A 15,777-nucleotide genomic window follows, 5' to 3' on the forward strand; every position below is an offset into this window, starting at 1 on the left:
AAAAGTAATTGTTGCATAGGGACTTACTTTCTGGCCAATTCTCACTTGATATCAAAGTTTAGGAAGGTGACGGTGTTAGTTTCCATTTTCCATCACCATTAATTCACTTGTAAAGAAAGAATTAGGACTTCAAAAAAATCATGTAGACTAATGGTCTGTAACATAACAGAGGTATGAGTTACACAAACTTGAAACATCAAAGTCCTTTGTCTAACAGATCATCTGGGGAGAAGGGAAGGGAATGAAGGCTAAGGTTGAGAAAATTTAGGAACATTAGGATCAGTGAATTAGTACAGAATTTCTTTTGTACTGGATTTTCCGTGTTTGTGTATACTTGTAGTTGGAACTTTGATCAGCTCTATGGAATAAAAATGATCCTTTTCCTGTATCTTTTCTTATGATCTTCACCGTTTAGTGAGAATAAGTGGTCCAATTGAGTTAAGATTTGGTTTTTTTTCAACTTTTCCTTTGGCTCTGTGTGGGACAATGGATTGTTGATTGATAATTTCATCAACTTTAAAAAGTTTTTGATGTTGATGACATGATGATGATAATGGCGAGGATAATCCTGCCAACCTATCACTATGATTCTGAAATGATATTTGGTAGCTACTAACTTTCATTTTCGAACCAAATTAATTAAGTTTTAATTTTTTAACAATCTGTAATAAAAAAAATATATGCAAAAACTCTTAATCGAACCAAATTAATATTGATTAATTTAGTCATTTTCGAATTAATCAAAATGTTAATAGTTTCTCAAGATTCCTAAGAAGGCCAGCCCGCCATTTTCCAGCCCAAACAGAAATAAACATACTCGACCAATTTCAAGCAGGCGGGAGATTAGTTTTATTTATAAAATTAAAAGAAAATATGGCGGAGCCAATGGAGATTTCTTCTTCATCAGAACATCTCAATCTTCAATCTATCCGCAGGTTTTTCCCTATCTTTTTAATAATGCGAAGCAAATTGTCATGCATAATTTTCTATCTCTTTGTCCCCCCCTAAAAATTAATATTGTTTTCAGTCGAATAAGTGAGCTCTCTGAGATTCATAGTAGCAATAAAAATGAAATTGAGAGTGAAGCTCTCTCTTCGGATTCGGAGAAGTTGCTCAATGATTTCCCTTCTCATTTCGAGGTGATCCCGGTAACTTTTTAATTTTGTTACAATTAGGGTTATTTTTTTATTTTAAATAAATTAAGAGTGGATTTATGCAGAGGAAACTGAAGCAAATTATGAAAGAGTATTCTGATGTGGGTTTCTTAGGCATTGAAGATTTAGGTATGTTTCTTTTAATATTTAGATTTTTTTTGGGTTTATTAAAATAAACTGCCTATGTGCATGTACAATTTCAACTTATAGAAAATGCCTATTTATGTTCTCTCCCTTGGGTTAGTGTTCTTCCCCCCCCCCCCCAAACCTTTTAATGGAGTATTGGGTTTTCAAAAGGTTACCTTAGTAAGTAGCGACCACTTTTGCTCGTTTTTGTTTTTTGATTCGATTGTATGGATTTTTAGTTATAATTTTGGATTTTTTTCTTTCTTGCGGGAAGTCTTTGCTTTTGGTGGAATATGGATTTAAAAAAAGTTAGTTAGATTAACCTGATATGGAACACAGTGGGTAGTTTAGGATCGTCTTTTGGATAACATCCAATGTGTTTAATATTGGAAAAATACGTGCCTACAATGCAAGTATTTTTTTAAACTAAAAGAATAGAGTCAAAAAACATCATAAGGAAACACATTACGAAATGGTGTGGTTTAGGGTGAAAAACAGCAGCAATCAAAAGAAATAATGCTGAAAACCACTAAGATAGAAGGTGGAACTTTAAAAAAAAATTCGGATTATAAAACCTCTAGTTTCTCTCTACTAATTAAAATAATAATAATTCTGTCATTGTAAATATTTTACAGCTTATTTATACTAGGCTTACAAATAAAGTTCTAATCCTAGCTTTAGCTTTCAATGGTTGTTCATCTGTCTTGGATGTCTTAACCCCTCTTAAAATTGCTTCAAGTTATACAAACCTTTTTGTCACCAACCGTAGAGAAAATAAAATCAGCGATGAGCCTGAATTATGAAATTAATCCAGCAATTTATGCTGAAGCGCTGAAAATTTCCTCATCGGAGTCAAGTTTTCCAAGGGGAGAATGACACAAGAGCTTTTAATACTATTTTTTTGTTATTTTAATGTTAATTATTAATTATTAGACATATAGGTAGATGACTAAGATTATATGTTATCGCTAGGGTTAAATCTAGAGTTAAGCATTCCTTGTAAATGCTTTCTCAAAAAATGCGAGTTTGGGGAACTTACCACATAGATGCTGCCTTAGAGCATAAACGAACTAGACCAAGAGCTTCAATCAATAATTTTTTTTGGGCACCAAGGAGGACAGTAATGTACCCTTATTCATGGCCCTTTCATGAATTTAGGAAGAGATCTATTGGTATCAATGCATGGTTGTGTTGATGCTAAATTGATGCTTTTTTCTTTATTATTCATATAGATAAATACCTAGCATACTTGAAAGAGGAGCTTAATCAAGTGGAGGCTGAAAGTGCCAAGATTTCTAATGAAATTGAGGATCTATCAAGAAATCAAATTGAAGGTGAAGCTTCATTGACTTGGCTTTGATTTTCACATGCAATTACTCTTGTAAGCTTTTCCTTCTGCTGATTAACTTTTACCTTTAACTTCTACTTTTGCAGAATCAAATATTCTGGAAGGCAATCTTGAAGGCTTGAAATGTGCATTGGATTCTATTGCAACTCAGGTTGTTTCTCCTATGTTAATTCATTCTGTGAACCAATCTTGATGGGTTGATAAGCATCCAGTTTGAAATCAATTGGAAGCCAAACTTCAACACCAAACTTCAACACTTGGCTCTTTTTCTTATTTTGTGTTGTAGGAGATAGTTGAAGAGGATCCATGCTTTGACTCTTCTATGAATGATGATCATCAATCAACTCTGATGGATGCAAATGAAGAGCAAAAGTTTGAGGTTCTTTTGTTTCTTCTCACTTGCTTCTCGAGTATTGCATTAGGTTTCAACTGATGGCTGATGTAACATTGGTTTTTTGCTAAGCATCTTTCTAACTTTATCTTAGTATCTAAGATGTTTGATATACTCAATTAGGATATTACTTATGCCTATATGCTAGTAATGTATGCTAAATTCTGAGTTCTAAACATCACACATCATTTTACTACATTGAGCATTCAATATCCTTCTATTTATGCATTTCAGATTTGGAACTAGAAACTCAGATTGAGAAGAACAACTTAATTTTGAAGTCTTTGCAGGATCTTGATTCTACATTCAAAAGGTAGTTCAAATTTTTTCTTTAATTATATGTATTTTATACCATTTATCTTATACCCACTGTATCATTTCGTTTTATTTTCAGATTAGATGCCTTAGAACACATTGAAGATGCACTAACAGGCTTGAAAGTCATTGGCTTTGATGGAAACTTCATTAGACTGTCATTACAGACATATATTCCAAAAGTAGAGGGTGTTTTGTGCCAAACAATGATTGAAAATATTGATGAGCCATCTGAAGTTACTCATGAATTGCTGCTAGAGATTATTGATGATGGGACCATGGAGGTCAAGAACGTTGAGGTATGAGTAATTATTTTTCATGAAAAATTGAAATAATATGGTCTTTTCTGCATCTTTGTTCTAAAGGAGAAGAAGTTAAATGTTTGATATTCACGTGAAGTAAACCGAAAAGGGTAAAAATGGTTTTAGGAATACCAAAAGATTCAGTTTCCTTTCCATTTAATGCAATTGAACTGGAAATGAAAAAAAAAACCTCAAAATTTATTGTCATCAGTATTTTCACAAAAGTTACTGTCATATAATTTCCCTTTTGGATGATAATTTATTAATTTGAGGCCATGTTTTCATTGTCTCTAATTAAACATGCATTAGAAAAGCTGTACTTGCTTCTAAAGACGGATCATACTGGCTCTTCAAGTCTTTTTCTTCAATTGTATTGAAATGCTTATTAACTTATCATGTTGTCCAGATGTTCCCCAATGATATTTACATAGGTGATATACTTGATGCTGCAAAGTCTTACAGGTTTGGTTTTTCAATTTCTCTGGTTTAGAGGCTGAATCCTAATAAATGATGTTTAATACAGTACATTTGTGTATGTGTAGTAGTAGAAGGGCCATAAAAGGGAATATACTTTATCAGTGTTGTGCCTAGTGTGATTTCTTGAAAAGGAAGTCGTCTGAAGGACAATCTACTTTCCTGTTCTTTCAGGTTTCAATGTTTTAGGCATCCAAACCTAAAATTACCTGCATCTCTTTTATCATTCTTGCTGCTATCTGCCCTAAATAAAGTATACAACTTTACAACCCTCTTTGATCCATCTATTTATCCATCATTTAGTGGGCATTGTCAATTTATGGTTTCCTGGTATAAATTCATCTATTACCAACCAAAATTCTTTATTTAGATTTTCAGGGTTTTTTGACAGGTAGTTTTTTGGGCCTAGAGCAGCAACCTGTTTTCCTTTTGCCAATTTGAACCTTTAAATTCCCATTTTTACCTCCATCGTAGGTCCTATTTCCCAAGGCGGTCACCATTAGGTCTATAAGCTTTAATAATCCTTGTTTTTGCTAAAAGTACCGCTCAACATTATTTAGTTCCTGCCCCCTTTTACTGAGCTTTCCAGTAATTGTTCTACATACATGATACATCTATTATTTATATTGATGTACATTTTAATTTGGCCTTAATAAACCTGTCAGGAAACATTACTTTTATCCAGTTCGATGACAATAGACCTCAACTTGAATTCCTTATTTAAGGGTTATTATCTATTGTAAATTTGTAATGCTGTAGGCAACTATCCTCTAACTTGGTGGCACAGGAGCCATTGTCTTCACTGGAGTGGCTCGTGGGAATAGTGCAAGATAGGATTATCTTAAGTACTTTAAGACAATTTGTCATGAAGAGTACAAACAAATCAAGGTGAGACACATAAGTAAAGTTTAAAATGTTAATATAATATTTCAGAACTTTCAAAATAGCCTATCATTTGCGCTCAGACAATCGACATGAAGAGAAGCTTTTTATATTTGAATAGTACCTAATGCAGGCATTGCTTTGAGTACATCGAGAAAGATGAGACCATTGCAGCTCATTTGGTTGGGGGAATTGATGCATTTATAAAGGTATCTCAAGGTTGGCCGCTATCAGAATCTCCATTGAAATTGTTATCTGTCAAGAGCTCTGATCATTATTCAAGGGGAATTTCATTGAGCTTGCTTTGCAAGGTTCAGGTAGGTGGCATTTATTTACTTGTTTTTGAAATGCAGTGTGAAGATTCTAGTACCTTCAGAATGCATTTCTTCTGAAAGTGGAATCATTCCCTTCATTAAAACCAAAGTCTAGCTCAAAAACATATACAGTTAAACTTATTTTGTAGGTTAGAACAGTGAATGGTGAACTCCTTGTGATTTAGGCTTAGTTCAGTTGAGTTGTTTCATTAATGTTGTATTAGTCATCTGTGTTTGTAGTTTCAAGGCACGGAAAGCATTTATCTGCACCATTTATCTTAGAATGAGAAAAGATTTTCAGCTTTCCTGTTTCAGTCTTATCAATTTATGAATTTCTTACTTTGCGTTTGCGTTTTCGTTTTTTTTTTCTTTTTCCTTGATTTCATTCATTAGGAAATGGCTAATTCCTTCGACACGAACATTCGACAAAATTTATCGACTTTTGTGGATGCTGTTGAAAAGTTACTTTTAGAACAGATGCGCTTAGAGCTTCAGTCTGATGGTGCCTCCGATAAGTGACTGCAATGCAGCCTGTATCACTCTGTTAGCTCGAATGTCAATACCGTATATTATCTTCAAACTTTGCTGAATCCACTCTCATGAAATCATAAGTCCCGATATAGCCAGAATCATACCCATCTACAAGATACAAATGGGCAACATCTCTGGAGAATGGTTAGCTATCTTTCTATCTTGTAGTTTTTTATAATCTACTGGAGTTATAATGGACATAAATCAGTCATGTAGAAATCTAGAATTTGAATATGGAAATTGATTTGCTTTTTAAAAATGTATAAAAATTAGACATCTGTAGTTCTTTTTTATGATGGAATATCAGAAGTTTTTTTATTCGCTTTCAGTTTCATATTGTTAATTACATATCATATGTTTTGGTCCTTTGAAAAGTTTTTGTGTTCTAATTAAAAGTATTCATTAAGTGATCTTATGAATGAAAATTCTGTATCCAGTAAGGTGTATGCTTTTATTTCTCGAAACAACCCGGGTGAAATAAGAAATAATTATTTTTGGTGAAAGTATTTTTCAGGTCTCTCTATTATAGGGACGGTATCAATTTAGTTTCTCTATTATTAAATGAGTTAATGAAGTTCAAAATAATCTCTCTATTATTAATGAATTAATTTAGTAATAAAAATGTCAATTTTTTACAAATTTAACATCTATGCATGTTTATTATTAATTTTTAAATACATTTTAGCATAAGAGTTTAATAAACTAAATTTACTTTGTAATTTTAACCACTCATAGTTTGAGTTTGAGTTTGTACATCTATGTTATGTAGGGACAGGCATGAGTCGGGTTTCGGCCAACCCAACCCGACCGAAAATTTTACATCCTTCACCAGACTCGACCCGACCCAAAAAATATATACCCTCCATCCTACTTGAACCCGATCCCATTTTTGAGAAAAAAATCCGAACCTGATTTGACCCAACCTGAAATAATAAAAAGTATTATTTTTATTCAATAGAAACAATGATTTAATTGAAAAAATAATATATAAAAGAGTATTATTGTAATTATTTCTAAATATATAAAGTAAAATAATATATTTCTTTTGTGTTGGGTCGGGTCGGATGTTTTTCACCTTAAAACAGAATCCGACACGACCCGATCTGAACCCAAATTTTTTTAGAAAAACCCGACATGATCGGGTTGGAAACCACCAGGTTTGGGTCCCATGCCCAATGTTATGCATGACTTGATTAGCTATATTTTGAGGTTTAATGCATGAAAAATGATGCTACAAGGGTAAAGACATGATCCATGTTTTCTCCTAAGAAAAACATGGTGTGACGGATGAAAGATGTGAACATGTTTAGTTTTTGGATGATCTTAGGTGAACGTATGTGTTGTGGAATGGTAAGCAAGATTGTATGATAATCTATTAATCTTGATGGATTCAATGTGTCCGTTGCATGTTTGAATTATATTTTAGTGTTAACTAACTTAGCTAGGTGTTGATGTTTCGGTGATGTTTTAAACAGTTGAAGACATGTTTAAAGGAGTATTTTGACCATTTGGTGTATTTAGTATCAATATTATCCGGGTGGTATCGATACCAAATTGATTTCATATTACTCAAAGAAGTGTCGACATCATAAGCAAATTTCAGAAGATAATGTGACATTTTGGTATCAATATTGATCTTGAATATTGGTATTGCTTCAGTAGTATTGATATCCACAACTTGGTATCGATACCAATAACCTGAATTGGTGGTCATAATATCAATTTGATATCAATACTGTCTAAAAGTATCGATACTGTTCATACAACATCAGTACCCAAATGGGGTATCAATATCAATACCTAAATTAGTTAAAATTATTAAGAAAGGTCCTTCTACTACGCTTGATTTGAACTATGACTTCTATGCTTGTATGGTTTACATTCAAGTCCTTAATTTTGTTTGGCTTATATGACTTTGTGAATATTTGATTTTGTGTGTTTTCAAGTTAGACTATTTCGATCAATTAATGTGAAACTGTTGGTTCAATTCTCAACTAGGTCGAGTAAGAGGTGTTATATGGTATCCTTAGAAAGCAATTTGGCCTAACTAGCTAGAAACTGGTTCATGAATTGCATATAAGTTGCATGAAAGAGCTTAGAGGCTTATATTTTGATTCTTGTTGAATGTTTGATGCATTTATGTTTCCATGTAGTGTTTCTTTTGTTTATGAAGTGTTCCAATGGGTGGAATTATGTTTAGGGGTCATTTGAACATGTTTAGAAGTCCCTAAAATCCACAAAATCTCATATTTTAATCATTTTGTCTGCAAGGCATTGATACCTGCAGAAATGTATCAATACTTGGGCCGCAAGTATAGATATTTGGGAGAAAAAGTATTGATACCTGTAAAAATGTATCAACAATGTAGGGTTTGAATCCTATAGGGTTAACAGGATGATTCGATTTTTGTTTTGTGGCTATTTTCTCGGTGGCATCGATGAAGTGGTTCCGTTGATGCAAGAATGGTTTCCGGAGCTGGGATCGGTGAGGAAAAACTTCGTCGAGATGAGTTGGATCGAATCGCTTCTTTACATGGGAAACTTTCCAAATGAGTCCAATATCTTACTCGATAGAACTTATCAGAGCCCTTTTTACAGTCCTTTCAAATCGAAATCCGATTATGTGAAGAAACCGATCCTGAAATTTGGACTTCGAGGACTATGGAGGAATCTTTTTGAAGAAGGAACTTCCGCGAGAATTGATTTCATCTCTTATGGAGGAATAATGGCTGAAATCCCTGCGACTGCGACGCCATTCCCACATCGAGCAGGAACCTTATTCCAAATCGTGTACGAGACAGGGTGGGAAGAAGAAGAAAACGTAAGATCCAAAAGGTACATAAGATGGTTAAGGAGACTTTATAAACACATGGGTTCGTTTGTTTCGAAATCTCCAAGACAAGCTTACGTTTAATTAGAAATCTCGACATCGGAACTAACAACGAAGGCAACTTCACGAGTTTGGCTCAAGCAAGCGTATGGGGTCGTAAGTATTTCATTAACAACTTCCACAAATTAGTACGTGTGAAGACAATGATTGATCCCCGGAATTTCTTTAGACACGAGCAAAGCATTCCTCCATTTTCTCATTGATCGAAGAAACGTGAAATCATTAGTTAAACCTATTTCTTTTAGAAATATTTGAGTGGAAATTATGTTGGAAGATAAAAGCATTATTGGTGCATCATTGATTGTACGCCTATTTGAATAAATGTGTCACATCGCATTTTTTATATGAAAACGAGGTCGAATTCGATACATTAAACTCTTACATTCGTATAAGGAGGACCGTAGATATCTCTATATAATGCATTAAGCAAACTATTTATAGGTGTTTCAAAAATGGAGATTGTCACATCTGATGAGTAATCGATTTTGGTCATGCAGTTAGCTGTCTCATTAGCTTCTCATTAGATAAAATGGAAATAAACGAATCAAGTCTTACTACAGATGTAAGCAATAGATCTCACCAGTGTATAGGGGCTCTTAGAAGAAGGCAACGAGAGCATAGCAGTCTCATTGGAAAGATTGGTTAGCATGTAATAGGGCGTCGCGGTTAAATACTTTCAAAGCTTGGTGGTGAGCGAAGTTGGGTTTGGAATTTTTCAATTGTTTTACTTCGGTTTGAGGATGTTATTCCAGCTGTTTCTCGTTCGTTGGAGTCAGCTGTTTTGCTTTTGTACTGTTTTTTTTTGTTGTGGCTTGTACCTAAATGTTGTTATATGGCTTTGTGCCGTGCTGATTAAAAAAAAAGTCCTAGAAAATATGGCATTAAAGTATCATCCAGGGCGCCCCATACATGGCATGAAGGATCAAGGGCTAATCCTCATAGACAGCAGTTTTAGTATGAGAGGAGTATGTCATTCATCGCAAGCCAGAGCAATCCACAGACTCGTTTAGGGACTCTGAGCTTCCAAATCAACCTCCATTGAGGATTTGTGTCCATCCAATAAGCCTTAGATAACAGAACACAGGCACTTTTGACTGAGAATTTGAGTTTGGAACCTTTCTTCTAGTACTAACAATCTGGTCAATAGTCATGAGACTCAACGCTCATATTCCTTATATTTATGGCGTTCGAATTCGGAACCTCAAAAAATAATAACAAATTTTTTTATCACCGAGGTCGTTTCGTTCGTGCAATTCAATTCATCAAATTTAAAAGCAAACTAAAAATATAATTATGTATCCTAAAAATAATATAATTACATATTGGTGTATATTGATAAGAGAATAGGAGGGATAAAATAATATATATTTTAGACAAATAATTAAAAATATTCTAAAGATTACATATTTGGATGAGATTCAAATATTTTAAGGTTGATATGTATTCTTACAAAATGATTAGCTCTCAAATAGTTTCAACATATATGACTTTATTTTATTTTTCTAGTAATTTTTTACTAAAAAAATGTTTTTCAAATGCATTTATTTAAAAGAACAATCAAAACTAATTTTAAATGAATCTAATTGTTTTTCTAGTAAAATGTTTTTCAGTTTACAAATTTATTTAAAGATTGCAGCGCCTTCTTGTATGAGTTGTTTTCTCATGGTCAAGTCATTTGAATGGGTCTAATTGTTAGGTCGCCCTCACCCGACAGATATAAATGTACACCATAATCAAAAGATTTAAATATTTCTACTTATAGTTATAATTCTTGTTCTACAGTTAATGAAGAGTTAGATGTTGAAGATAATTATCTTGTGAAACAACATGATGAGATTAGACATGATTTAATCTAGAATGATGATAATGAGAAGACAATCGATTTTTGGAGAGACACTTGGATGAGAGTTAGATGTTGAAGATAATCGAAGATAATCATGTTAAGGTGTTTCTCTATTTAGCATCACAATGACAAAAGAGGTTCATGTAAAGAGACACATGATATATATTAAGAAGTGTGACATATGTAGTCATCATACAGGAGATTTTAGTCATGTCCTTTGATCTTAGTAATATAATATAATTTATAAATATTATATTAATTTATAAACAACTTGTATATAAAATATAAATCGACCAACAAATTTTCATACCGAAATCTATCAAGTTCAATTAACAAATTTTCATACCAAAATCTATATCAAACTTGACTCGACTTATCATCCATGATGAGATATTATAAAATTATTTTATTACTAAATTTAAATAATAATATTTTTTATATAATTTGAGTTTGGGCTAAATTAAACCATTCCTTTTTAACTCAGTCTTGAGCTTCGGTACTTCACCCTCAGGCAAAGTTAGGGTTACCAAATAACTTCGTTCGCTGTCATTTTCAACGGTAGACCCTTGCGGCGGAGGCGGCGGTCCTGGAAGAACCAAAACTGCTCCTTCATCACCCACGCCTTGGATTGAATAATAGGCAAATTTGGGTTTTTCTCCTTTCAACTCCATTTCATATAAACCTGCATTTACTAAGTTCACAAATGTTAAATTTGATCCATAAATGATATAATCCGTGAACCCTTTATCTTTCTCAACTGCTGCTTCAATCATGTTCCTTTCGTCGCACCCTTGGTTTTGATCACCAGCGATCAACGACGCTAACGTGTTCAAATCCGATTCAACAACCGAGAAATCCGCCATGATCGATCTTATGATTTGAGTGTTACCAAGAAAGTTGTTGTTGTTGTTGTCATGGTTTGGATCTTTCCTACAAACCGTCACAACTTGCGGCTCAAACCCTTCCCTAACTTTGGCTATGGATCGCCAAATCACGGCACAAATCGAGTCGAAAGCCGATACTGGTTTATGTCTAGTGCCGTGATCATCATCATCATCTAAGTTCGATAAATGTTGTGTGGTTAAGTTGAAGGAAAAGGTTTCCATTTTGCTGTTATTGGCAACGACCCAAAGGTCTCCGACATGGTTTACTTGTTTGGCGGAAAGTGGTTCAGGCATTGGAACCGCGGTCTGGGACCTTGGTGCGAGGGTTGGGGACCCATTGGCCTTGAGAGTAGCCATGCATCGTCCCCAATTGTTGATGAAATCAGAGACTGAAAATGCATCTCCCAGGAGATGAGCCCAACTTATCCCTAGAGAAATTCCTCCACATTTGAACCAAGTGACCTGTTTAAAAAATCATATACACGTGCTCAAACATATTCCAATACATATGAATAATATATTTATATATAAGTATAATTTCTATAATCATAAATACTTACCTTTTTAAAATTGGACTATGTTATTTGACCTTACGCCAAATAGAAGACACTCTTCAACTTAAATAACAAATGATTAATAATTAATGTGATGTAGGTAGGGATGGGCATGGTACTCGAACTCGACGTGTTCAGACCCGACCCGATCGGGTCGTTTATTTTTTTTTAAAAAAAATCGGATTCGGGTTCAGGTTTAGGGTGAAAATATCCGACCCGACCCGAAAAAAATTATAATTTTACATTATATATTTAGAAATAATTATAATAATACTCCTCTATATATATATATATTCAATTAAGTCACTGTTTTTTTGAATAAAAATAATATTTTTATTATTTCGGGTCGGGTTTTCGGATTAGGTGAAATCTTGTTTTGATCGGGCCGGATTGCGTCTCAGGTGGAGGATTCCTTAATCTAGGGTCGAGTGGACCAAAAACTCGACTCATGCCCATCCCTAAATGTATGGGCGTGATAGTGTATGAATTTTACACTAACAAGTAAATAAATAAGACATGTATTAATTTCTTAACTTGACTGACCCTAGCAGATTTAGTTTCTCTTAAAATTCGATTTTTCTTTAATTAATTATCTATTTTACTGTTTGTGTCTACGTTAAAATTTTATTAGTATTTATCTCATACAAAAAATTTCTATTATTAATATGTGTATACCCTAAATCCTCACTATCGGATGATAAGTGTACATCGCACAAACACCGACACCAACAAGACATAAAATTAATAAAAAAAATTATGACAAAATCATTAAAACATGAATTATTAATTGAAAAGGTTATAAATATATAGTAATTTGTGTATGAATACAAAAAATTAACTCTAATATACGGCTTACCAGCGACCATCATTGTCACATGTATCATCACGTATACTACTTTTCAAGCCTCACAAAAGGGAAGGGAAAAAAACTGATCAAACCCTAAAAGCAGATTTATGAAAGGAGAGAAGATCATTGTACCTGCAAGTAAACTAAAGGAGAAAATGATAACTCGGGGCCGATGGCTCCATGATAAACAAGCGAATTCCACCTAGAATCGTCCTCCATTTCAAGCCATTCATCCAAGGTTTTGTCGCAAACACCTTCCACGAACCTTATGCCGCAATCGTTACACTTTATGTACGGTCGACCTGACGGCTCGGATCTCCTGATCCGTCCACAGGTCATGAAATAATCGTTGCACCAGCAAAACATGGGTTCTTTCATGTTCATGATGGTCAGTCCTTCCGCTGCATGGCTGGTGAACAAGTACACGGCTTTGAGGTTATGGAGTTTCATGGCTAAGTCGAGGCCGCTCAGATCATGAACCACGTCGGAACCGGTGACGCGACCTGGCCCGACCGACGAGAGCTTGAGGTCGTAGACAAGATCGTGGTGTTGTTGGGGAGAAACCATGGTTTGTGTTTGAAAAGCGTAAGAATGATTGTTTGGGGATTTGTCAGATGGTTTTGTCCCATGGGGTTATAAATTGGTTCTTAAATCAAAGCCGGTAGGGTGAGTAAATGGTAAACATTAAAAGTGAGTCCTTTCATTGATGCGCTGGCTGAAAAACAGTTGGTCACTTGGACGTTGCATTAAATCTTCACCGGTTTGAAATGGATTGGAGGGAAAGTCCCTTCATACTAGATAAATTGATTTAGTAGCGTAGGGAAATGTTTTATTTTTTAAAATTATGAATTCGAGTAATTATGTTTATATCTATTATTAATTTAAAATAAATAAATTTTATCTTTAAATAAATTTAGACTATAAAAAAGTATATATATAAAGGATTTACAGTCCACAAAAACATTGTGATGATCGCACTATTTATGCCCGCTAGGGTTAACTTGAATTTTTGTGGGATCCGGTGGTAAACAAGTTTAATACTGTATGTATATATATATATATATTTGATTTATGGTCAATGGAAATAATAAAAATATATGACTAGGTTTAATTCGGGTAATAATTTTTTTATTAATAAATCTTTTGTTTTTATCTAAAATTTAATATGAAATTAAAAGACAATAAATTCAAGACCTAATAATAAAATTTGCATTTAAATAATAAAACACAAAAAGTGGAAAACTCTTGAAAACCTAACCCTAAACGTCATTTATTCATTTTTTTTCTTCTACTTTATTTGGTATCAAATTTAGTGTTGAACGTCGATCGTTGGTATCATTTTCTTATCTTGTTTTTTTGCTTTTAAATTTTTAATAATTATATTTGCATGACACTTTTTTTGTCTTTTGACATATTTGATTTTTTATTGGTCGTTTGTTTGTTCTTTTCGTTTAATTTTATCAATGTTAGATTTGACGTAACTAATTAAGAAGACACTTATTTAATATTATGTCAATCACCCCGACTTTGGACCCTCAAATGGATATAGATACATAGTTTACGTTCGGAGTTAGTTTTCTTGCGGTGCTTGACTCTAATTTACGATTGCCGATAGTCTTTCAATAGTTTGATCTCCTGTTGTGGTTCGTTTGTCGATGCAGTTAGATCAGTTTGAATTTATCTTTGTTTGAGTTTTTAGATGAATTTTTAACATTTTTTCTTGTATGATCTCAAGTGACTAATTTCTTGTATTAATGTTTAGAGAAATATGTCTCAGTTATAAGTTCATATATTGTAATTTTAAATACCTTTTATTTAATAAAATTAAAAACGTTTATTTACATAAAAATATGGAAATTATATTAAGTTATCAACCATAAATCATGATAAAAATTAAGTTGAAGGGGTAAATTCAAGAATCAGTAAATGCAGATGAATATATATATATATATATAGTTTTGCTTGGAGGGATCGATTAACTTGTAAAATGTTGACGGAGGCAAGATAGAGGTGTCTCACTATCACTAGGCCAAGCATGAATAAAGATGCAAAGAAATTAATATTATGTTTGTTGATGAGTTGTGTTGGAATCGACCACCGTTCAATTATTATTTATTTTCAGTTTAGATTTCGTTTATTACTGGATTTATGTAAAAGTACGAATTGTGAATTGACTATTCGTTTAATATTAAAAATATAAGAGATAAAAAATAAATTTTTTGAAAATCTAAAATATAATTTTATTATTATTTGAACTTATAATTATGTAATTATTTACTAAGACTAAACAGTCTAAACTGATTTCGATTATTTTGGGGGTTCAAAAGAGAATTTCACAACAACTTTAGTTTTTATAACTTCAAATTTGAAAGGACTAAAATTAAATTATACCATTGAGAAGTTCTGCATCCACCCCTGGACTCAATCACGGGTGAGTAGGAATGGATAATAACGGGTTGGGCTGAGTCGAGTTTTTGTTTAACTGGGCTTGACTCAACTCGAGAATCATATATTATCTCTCTGATTCGGCTTGAAGAGTATATTATCTCCATCTGAATTTGATCTAACCATATTATTTTAAGTATAAACCTGATCTGGCCCGAAACGACATAAAATAAGGATCTAATTAAAAAAAATTATATAGAAAAGAGTTATTATAACAATAATAAATGAATTTATAGGATAAAAATATACTATTACACCTGGATTGAAGATTTTTTACCCTCCACCCAAACCCGACCTATTTTTATCTTATATAAAATTTGATCAAACTCGCTCCAAACTCAAAATATTAAAAAAATCGACTCAATAGGGTCAAGTTAGAAATCCGTCAATTTCATGTTAAATTGACATCATACTGGTGAGTCAGGTAGACGACCTATTCTTGCAAGACCAAATTTAAATAAAAATCAGGGTAAAGTA

At 33.1% G+C, this 15,777-nt stretch overlaps 4 protein-coding genes across 4 annotated transcripts; 3 read left to right on the forward strand and 1 right to left on the reverse strand.

Annotated features, from left to right (window-relative positions):
• Positions 1–775: 775 nt before the first annotated feature.
• On the forward strand, positions 776–3,471 carry LOC120219386. Its single transcript, XM_039216203.1, has 8 exons — positions 776–935; positions 1,028–1,139; positions 1,220–1,283; positions 2,513–2,614; positions 2,715–2,779; positions 2,915–3,007; positions 3,254–3,332; positions 3,414–3,471. Exons 1-7 carry the CDS (start codon positions 874–876, stop codon positions 3,263–3,265), a joined length of 510 nt encoding a protein of 169 aa, XP_039072134.1. The 5' UTR covers positions 776–873; the 3' UTR covers positions 3,266–3,332; positions 3,414–3,471.
• LOC120219231 lies at positions 874–5,825 on the forward strand. The gene is made up of 12 exons (XM_039216075.1): positions 874–935; positions 1,028–1,148; positions 1,220–1,283; positions 2,513–2,614; positions 2,715–2,779; positions 2,915–3,038; positions 3,254–3,332; positions 3,414–3,633; positions 4,043–4,098; positions 4,870–4,998; positions 5,126–5,309; positions 5,700–5,825. Exons 1-12 carry the CDS (start codon positions 874–876, stop codon positions 5,823–5,825), a joined length of 1,332 nt encoding a protein of 443 aa, XP_039072006.1.
• Positions 5,826–8,232: 2,407 nt separating this feature from the next.
• LOC120219232 (berberine bridge enzyme-like 13) lies at positions 8,233–8,751 on the forward strand. The gene has a single exon (XM_039216076.1). The coding sequence runs from the start codon at positions 8,233–8,235 to the stop codon at positions 8,749–8,751; it is 519 nt and encodes a 172-aa protein (XP_039072007.1).
• Positions 8,752–10,995: 2,244 nt separating this feature from the next.
• On the reverse strand, positions 10,996–13,459 carry LOC120219385 (protein ECERIFERUM 26-like). The gene is made up of 2 exons (XM_039216202.1): positions 12,988–13,459; positions 10,996–11,916 (listed from the first exon to the last, which is right to left on the reverse strand). The coding sequence occupies exons 1-2, from the start codon at positions 13,420–13,422 to the stop codon at positions 11,026–11,028; spliced, it is 1,326 nt and encodes a 441-aa protein (XP_039072133.1). The 5' UTR covers positions 13,423–13,459; the 3' UTR covers positions 10,996–11,025.
• Between the last annotated feature and the right edge of the window lie 2,318 nt (positions 13,460–15,777).

The sequence above is a fragment of the Hibiscus syriacus genome, unplaced genomic scaffold, assembly GCF_006381635.1.
Source record: "Hibiscus syriacus cultivar Baekdansim isolate YM2019G1 unplaced genomic scaffold, ASM638163v2 tig00110206_pilon, whole genome shotgun sequence".
In the NCBI taxonomy this organism is placed as follows: domain Eukaryota; kingdom Viridiplantae; phylum Streptophyta; class Magnoliopsida; order Malvales; family Malvaceae; genus Hibiscus; species Hibiscus syriacus.

What these genes read in the sequence shown, in the direction of transcription:
- LOC120219232 (XM_039216076.1), top strand. Translation starts at nt 8,233, where the DNA reads ATGATTCGATTTTTGTTTTGTGGCTATTTTCTCGGTGGCATCGATGAA.
- LOC120219385 (XM_039216202.1), bottom strand. Translation starts at nt 13,422, where the DNA reads ATGGTTTCTCCCCAACAACACCACGATCTTGTCTACGACCTCAAGCTC. An exon ending in CTCCTTTAGTTTACTTGCAG is followed by an intron (nt 11,917 to 12,987) that starts GTACAATGATCT and finishes TTTTTTAAACAG; the next exon opens with GTCACTTGGTTCAAATGTGG.
- LOC120219386 (XM_039216203.1), top strand. Translation starts at nt 874, where the DNA reads ATGGCGGAGCCAATGGAGATTTCTTCTTCATCAGAACATCTCAATCTT. An exon ending in AATCTTCAATCTATCCGCAG is followed by an intron (nt 936 to 1,027) that starts GTTTTTCCCTAT and finishes TATTGTTTTCAG; the next exon opens with TCGAATAAGTGAGCTCTCTG. An exon ending in ATTTCCCTTCTCATTTCGAG is followed by an intron (nt 1,140 to 1,219) that starts GTGATCCCGGTA and finishes GGATTTATGCAG; the next exon opens with AGGAAACTGAAGCAAATTAT.
- LOC120219231 (XM_039216075.1), top strand. Translation starts at nt 874, where the DNA reads ATGGCGGAGCCAATGGAGATTTCTTCTTCATCAGAACATCTCAATCTT. An exon ending in TGGAGGTCAAGAACGTTGAG is followed by an intron (nt 3,634 to 4,042) that starts GTATGAGTAATT and finishes CATGTTGTCCAG; the next exon opens with ATGTTCCCCAATGATATTTA. An exon ending in GCTTGCTTTGCAAGGTTCAG is followed by an intron (nt 5,310 to 5,699) that starts GTAGGTGGCATT and finishes TTCATTCATTAG; the next exon opens with GAAATGGCTAATTCCTTCGA.